This window comes from Pteropus medius, unplaced genomic scaffold, assembly GCF_902729225.1.
Source record: "Pteropus medius unplaced genomic scaffold, Ma_sr-lr_union100, whole genome shotgun sequence".
Classification (NCBI taxonomy): Eukaryota; Metazoa; Chordata; class Mammalia; order Chiroptera; family Pteropodidae; genus Pteropus; species Pteropus medius.
In genome coordinates this window covers 17,111,876-17,119,597 of record NW_024349519.1, presented here as the reverse complement: position 1 = coordinate 17,119,597, position 7,722 = coordinate 17,111,876, and the positions used below count along the sequence as shown (strand labels likewise).

Sequence of the window (7,722 nt, the reverse complement as noted above, 5' to 3'; positions counted from 1 at the left end):
GTTTTCAACCTCTGCCGCAGAGGCAGACTTCTAAATCAACACTGATCATGACCAATATGAGGGCAGAGTGCATCAAAATTAAAATGGAGTCTTCGCATTCCAAAAGGTTGGAAACCCCTTATCTGTATTAAAAGGCAAGTCTGAATTCTTCTATATAGAAAACAAAGGTATCTTATTCTCTCTTCCCTACTCAGATTCCAAGACCACTGACTTACCTCTTATGTTCAACTGGACCTAGGAGAGTACTAGTTAAAAAGCATCCAGTAGGCTTTCATGTATATTTAAAATATTTGAAAATTAATAGTCATCAGTTACCCTGAAATAGCTCTGCGTGGACTTCTTTACTTGCATGGTAATAACATGTGCCTCATTGTTCAGAAGATTGGCTTTAGGTCCTATTTTCAAATATGAAATGGTGGCATAGGCTGTAAAACTGTAGTCTTCTCTGCAGAAGATAAAGGCCAACAATCAGAAAGGTTCTGGGGAGTTACAGAAAACTGAAATTTATAAAAAATAACCGTTAAGTGTGATAATTTTAATATATTGATATGAAATAATGAAACACCATAAAATACAATTTATTTTATAGAAAGTATTTTAGTTTTGTGCTTTTCTTGAAATATGGTGATCAATTAAAGTTGGAAATTTGTTAGGTAAATTTTGTATAGTGTTTAAAGTGCACATGAAACAATGGCAAAACCATTTGTTCCGTTGCAGTTATAAAAATGAGAAAGACTCATGTTTTGTGGAGGAAAATATTCTATCCATTTTTGGCCAATTTTTGATTCTTGTGATTGAATAAACCGTCATTTTTATGGTACTGATTTTGAACATTCTACCATTCTATTCTTAAGTTTAACTTACCTCCTATTTATGGATCTACTGAGATATAACTAATACCTGTAAAGTCTTACTTTCCTAATTTCTAAAATTAAGATGATGAGAATGTCTCTTCTACCCATCTCACAATGTTGCTAAAATTAAATGTAACAGAAAATTATATAGAGTATGCTATAATTTTTATTGTTATATATCCAAATTAGGGTTTTTCTTCAAAGTAATTTCTTTGTAAGAATATATACTTACTCTATGAATTTAAAAAGTATAGTGTGCTATTTTAAAAAAAAGACAACATGAAAGGACAAGAAATGGTTTTGTACATACTTAAGATACTGCTGCAGAAGAAAGTGTGCAATAATTTTCTCCAGGTCCTCACGAGGAAGTTCCGGAGGAGCAACACCTGCTACTCTCAGTTTGGTTGCACCCTTGCCCGTCCAAGAATCAATCAGTTTCAGTGGAGTGAGTTTTTCATTCATTTCCTCTGCCTGCTGCAGGATCTTGATTAGATCTCTGCAGTAGGCTGTTACATTCTTTCTTTCAAATGCTATAATGAAAGAGATAGGATAACAGACAATTGAGATTTAGAAATTAGGGCAAAGACAGGCTATCCTAAGTGGTTAAACTGGTGTAAAAACAAGTCATCAAATGTAAACCACCCTAAACACTGATATGTTAATGTGTTCTGCATTAAAACTAGGGCAATTCCCTAAGTCTCTGGCACTAACCACGGTTAAGCTCTGTAAGACATTGTGGGATTTACAGTGATATACAGAAAATAGCCTGGTTATCAGAAGACCTTTGGGTATGCCCTAGGAACCAAAGAGTTTCTGCCAGACATGATGATGGCAGAAACTAAGAGGTGTTTATGGGACAGTCTGTTCTGCATATTTAATTGCTGTGTGCTCATTAAGCAATATTCTGAAAACTAGTATGGCTTCACAGCTATTCCGATTTAGACACAAAAATGTCCTGGACAGATCTTCCTAATTATTACTTGATACTAGTACTCCAGTTTATATACCAGACTTGTTAATTTGGTCAGTATAACATAGTCTAATAAACTCACAAGTTTCTCTAGCTGCAGAGTTAAAATTGTAGTAACCACCCAACAAGGCATCAGAACTCAGTAAGGAACTAACTCTTCGAATACAACACACACAGGATGAAAAAAAGTTAAAATACAGTACTAAAACACTGGTAAATTAGTGTCTCATGAGCAGCCATTATCTGGATCAAAAATGATTCACTATAGCCTCTATTTTGCACTAAATTTCTCTTCTCAATCTGTTACTATAAAGTATTAGAGATTATCATGAAGTTAGCCTTATATAAATAGCATTTCTATTCAGAAGAATTTAAACTTCATTTCTTAAAAAATTTGCAGTATATAGCCGTCGGTACAGCAATATAAAAAATATGAATATACATATGGCCTTTCCTTTTATTTGCCTGTTTCAAAACTCTTGAATCTAGAAAATTCTATTCACACCTTGTATAATCTTTCAAATCCATTTTGGGATCTAATGCTGCCTTTGTGTAGTTCAAGCTATATATATTAGCCTATAAAGGTTTAAAAAAAAAACTGAACTCACAAATGTCTTTACAGCAATTATCACACATTTTGTTACAAGCTTCTGAGTTCCACACTTCATCAAAATGTTGCGCTATCAATACACGACGACATCTGCAAACAGATTAGGGATATAAATTATTAAATGATCTAATAAAGTTTTAATACAGGGTTATATATTAGTTTCCTATTGCTGCCATATTACCACAAATTTACTGGCTTGAAACAGCACAAATTATGTTACATTTCTACAAGCTAGAAGTCTGATATGGGTCTTAGTTGGTTAAAATCAAAGTGTTAGCAGGGCTGTGTTTCTTCTGGAGGCTCTGGAGCAGGGCTCCACAACCCAGGGGCCGCACACAGGTACCTGTCTATGGACAGGTACCAGTCTGTGGCCTGTTAGGAACCAGATCACACAGCAGGAGGTGAGTGGCAGGCAGCAAGCAAAGCGTCATCTGTATTTGTAGCCATTTCCCAGCGCTAACATCACCACCTAAGCTCCACCTCAGATCAGGCATTAGATGCTCATAAGAGCATAGGTCCCTGGTGCCAAAAAGGTTGGGGACCGTGGCTCTAGAGGAGAGAATCTGTTTTCCTGTCCTTTCCGGTTTCTAGAGACTGCTTGCATTCCTTGGCACCAGACCCTCTTTACCCCATCTTTAAATCCAAGAACAGTGGGTTGTCTCCACATCACATCACTCTTTCTCCCCCTCTTCTGTCTCCTTCCACATAAAAAGACCCTTGTGATTGTACTGGGTCCACCCAAATAATCCAAGATAATCTCCCTATTTTAAGGTCAGCTGATTAGCAACTTTAATAATAATTCCATTTATGACCTTTTGCCATGTAAGGTAATATACTCACAGGTTCCAGTGATTTGGGTGTGGACATCTTTGGTGACCATTAGTCTTCTCACCACATGCAATTTTTTCCATATGTACTTGATAAAGTTAGCTTTTAAGAATATGTCTGAGATTTATTTTGTGACTCAATATTTTACAACTATTAAGAATATCTTCCTGATAGCAAAGCAGTTTCTTGTATTTTACAGTATCCATTGGAGTCTAAACCCCAAAATATGCTTCACGGGGGTCTACTGGACATCTAAGGAAATTTTCATTTTCTCATTTAACTAGATTATTGTAGCATCTATAGGAAAGAAATACCATTTCCTGTCACTGTCTGGTTACTGCTAATCATTTCAAAATTTTCGTGTCCTTTTTATGTGATGGGCATATGAGAACAAAGATGACTAATACCAAGAAGCCATCAGGGAGCTATATGGTCTAACTAAAGCCACACTAAATAGATTTAAATTTATTTGAGAAACTTGACTCTGCTGTCAATTATTTCATCAATCTATCAGCTGGTAAGATGATATGTGTTACTGAGCTCAACTCTCAAAACACCTCTAATACATCTTTTCGAAATTATTAAAGCTTGTAGCTGTACACTAATGCCAGAGAAAGAGGGCTTGAACTCACTGTCAATTTGTATCAAAACCTTCAGTAAAATATAGTTTTGGATAATGAAAGAGAGAGAGGAAGAGAGGGAGAGAGGGCTTACGTACATGCAAATATCTTTTCTTGGATTACAGCCAATATTGCAGGTTTTACATGTTTGCACTTGATGTTCTACCAATGTACTTATTGACTTTCCTAAGTACTCAAAATAATGCCATACACTTTCCAATTGTTTGTCTTTAATTGAATTAAATACGAAAAGGTAGGTGGCTTACTTGCTTATGTTTTGACAGTATGACACCATCTCATAAAGCTTTTGTTGTCCCACATTTTCCATCACCACCATTGAACTTATTCTGAATATATCTCCAAAGCCATAATACAAAATACAATCTGCTTTCATGTCATCTCGACCTGTAGTATGAGAGATCTTGGAATTGCAAGAGATCTTGGGATTGCATAATTACTTAAAAAATTCAAAACATGCAAAAATAATATATGTAAAATTAGCTGGCAATGCTTCATTGTCTAAATATAACACATCTAGAAATTCCAGATAGTCTACGGCCATGCTACCCTGAACAAGCCTGATCCTGTCTGATCTCGGAAGCTAAGCAGGGTCAAGCCTGGTTAGTACTTGGATGGGAGACCACCTAGGAAGACCAGGTGCTGTAGGTGTAAAAAATAAAAAAATAAGGAATTGTAAGATGACAAGGTCCTTGCAATCTGTGAAGTCAACCAAGGGTTTCCTTGCCTAAAAAAAAAAGAAAAGAAAAGAAAAGAATTCCAGACAGAAATGTGAAATTTTTAACAGCTGCCCTCAAATTTTTTAAATAGTGACTAGAAAGATTTATCGACAATCAGCTTATTAGTTAAAAAATTTGTCCAATAAGTAATCCAGTTTTTTAAATTTTGGATTTTAAACCACTAATTAAAAATTCAGGAGACAAAGATGGACATCAAATTATCTTAGCAAACATAAGAAGAAATAATTCATAACACTTCAATAGAACATAAGTAAAATTTTTCCACAGGCAAATAAGTATAAAACTACAAAAAAGACTTGTTCACTCCAAAAATAGTAACCAATAAAGATTAGAAATACAGAATTACTAAACATCATGTTTGTGTTTTCTGGAAAAGCTTTTTAAAAAGTTACTTCTGGATTTGAGTTATACATACCTGCACGTCCACTCTCCTGGTAATAATTTTCCATAGATTTACTCATTGAATGATGAATGACAAACCTCACATCTGGTTTATCAATTCCCATACCAAATGCAACCGTTGCCACCACTACCTAAAATGTTTTAACATTTTACATGTTAATTAAGTCAAGCTAAAATATTTTCAAGGTGAATTAAGCTTCCATTGAAGATATATATTTAACCTGAATTTCATTGGCTGACCATCTTCTATGGACCTTGGTCTTATCTTCTGGTTCCATATTGGCATGGTATGCACCTGCATGAATTCCCAGTTTCTGTAAACTAACCGTAACTTGCTCAGAGTCCTTCTGAGAAAAACAATATATGATTCCTGTAGAAAATATGTCCAATTGTTAGATATATATAATACATTCTTGAAAGAGAATTTTTCACACACACATTCAAGACACTGATTAATACAATGCACGGGGGGAAAAGATTTATGAAAAATTCCAAGGCCCTGAACACATATTGACTTTTCGATATAATTCAAGATTTGATCACCAGCCTACTCTAAAACAGAAATGAGCCAAGTCACCGGTGTTGGTTCCCACTGCCTCTTTTCTCTCTCTGACTTTATCTCCCACTACACAGAATTTGTCAAACTGATGTCCCCTAGCTCCATAGGATGTTGGCAAGTGTGCTGTGAAAAAAGTTTCACGAGCAAATGAGTTTGCGGAACACTGCATTGAATAAAGTTAAATAAGTTTTTCTCTTTATCTGCAGGGCTGGTCAGAACCTCTAATGTGCATTTCCAGGAGGTAGAAATAGCTGCAGCCTTTCTCAAACTCGTTTGATCCTAGAACTCCTTTTACCCAGGGTATCCATTAATATTTCCTGAAAAATCTACAGAACAGTTCTGAAACGCTACTTTTACAGACTCTTTGCTTCATTAACATTTGCCTATTCATTAATCCTGAAACACATGTATGTATACTCTCAACTCCATCAATACTTAACTCTTTCAATATGTACTATCTATTTCTTTAATGTGTCCTTTATTATAAGGGTCTATATTTTATATCCCTTTACAGCATCAGTGCTTAACCTTCTATCTTATATAGAAGTGGATACTTACTAAATATGTGCTGTTGAAAATTAACATTATGTCATTAGGTCCATTCTTTGAAGCAATTAAGTATAAATAAGAAAAAATAAATCAGACTCATAATCTGCGCCGTTAGCAAATGCCACACCCAATTTCTAAGATCACCAAGCAAATTAATTTTATCATAATATGGTCAAGTATCTTCTGCCATACATTAATATTTTCTGGTGTTTATCATTTATGAGTGTATTACATCAGTGTACTATTAGTTACTTTTTGAAAGTTCTCTCAGTCTTCATAAGTTGGTTTGTTATTTTATTACCTGATTGCCCATTATATCTCCCATTAATGAGCTTTACAATATCCTCAATAAAATCTTCAGTGTTTGAGGGCTTCTGTCGAACCTAAAAAAAAGCTTAACTTATTAAAAAGTAAATTAATGAGTACTATCCAAGCAGTCACTACTTCCAACTTTCAGGCACCATTCTTTCTAGTTTTTTTCATTTTTTCACTTGCCTCATCTGATTCACCCCGTCTGCCTCTCCCCTGCTACCTCCCAACCTCTTCTTGATCCTTAGTTTTGAATTTACCAGAAATGAGGAGGCACAGAAGCAGTGAAAAACTTGTAAAGATGGAGACTTTATTTTCTGATGCTACTTTTATAAAATATAAACCAGGGCATAACTAACTAGTCAATGAAAACTCAGAAAAATATCAAATCCACTCTTGAAAGGATTTGAAAGAAAAAAACAGCTGTTAGATTATTTAACTTTAAAGGTTACATATCGACTATAATCTAAATAGGGAGTACTAGTAAATCTTTAGTGGCCTATTAATTGTGTATTATTTCAAATTAATTTCAATAGGATGTCATAGGGTCCTGGTATCATCTTACTTTCTCTCCATCCTTGCATAAGAAAGAATGTACAAAGATTTAACAAGGCAGTGTCTTCTACTTAACCTACTATAGAAGAGCTAGAAGCACAAGAGATATAAAAAGAAAGCATTAATCTGCTTGTAATTTATTCCTGATTTTGAAAACTTTCATAGTTACTGTTACTCATATAAGTAAACATAATGAAAAGGTAACCTCTGCTACAATCCTTCACAAAAGCTGTAAGTTGATAGAAAAGTTACATACCTCATAATAAAGATTTGGCCGATTAAAGGAAGCTGTAAAAGTAAGACACTTTTCAATACACAATATTTTCTGAGCATCCTTCAGAACATGATTTGTTGCAGTTGCAGTCAGCCCAATTAGTGCTGTGTTAGGGAATTGCCTCTTTAAGATACCAAGTGCCTTATAATCTGAAAAAAAGAAATAACAAAGTGGCCCTCTTTCTAACTTTTAAGGAACGGAGTAAATTAAGCCTTTAACATGATGCAGGTAAACAATGATTGCTGTAATTTGATTTCTATAGCTCTCAATCTCAGTAAATCTGCAGTTGTGGCCTGTCCTTTTTGAATAAGGCAGGCTTTATCATACTTTTAACTGGTTCTTCAAAAATACTGTTCTTGACCATGGATGGAAGTCCCTGCTGAAGAGAGGGAATAAACATTTCCAATAAACTAGGCGCTGGTCTATACCTGCTG

The 7,722-nt window shown here is 34.8% G+C and overlaps 1 protein-coding gene and 1 pseudogene across 3 annotated transcripts in view; one reads left to right on the top strand and one right to left on the bottom strand.

The window, feature by feature from the left end:
* Positions 1-7,722, bottom strand: part of RECQL (RecQ like helicase) — a 33,531-nt gene that overhangs the window by 1,232 nt on the left and 24,577 nt on the right. For all 3 annotated transcript variants that reach the window (XM_039882536.1, XM_039882535.1, XM_039882537.1), the window contains 8 exons: positions 7,271-7,437; positions 6,452-6,533; positions 5,264-5,412; positions 5,056-5,173; positions 4,149-4,287; positions 2,433-2,524; positions 1,165-1,384; positions 316-445 (listed from right to left, as the gene is read on the bottom strand). In XM_039882536.1, the coding sequence (XP_039738470.1) occupies positions 316-445; positions 1,165-1,384; positions 2,433-2,524; positions 4,149-4,287; positions 5,056-5,173; positions 5,264-5,412; positions 6,452-6,533; positions 7,271-7,437 (1,097 nt within the window). The remainder of the gene's footprint in view (positions 1-315; positions 446-1,164; positions 1,385-2,432; positions 2,525-4,148; positions 4,288-5,055; positions 5,174-5,263; positions 5,413-6,451; positions 6,534-7,270; positions 7,438-7,722) is intronic.
* On the top strand, positions 4,433-4,551 carry LOC120618816 (uncharacterized; annotated as a pseudogene).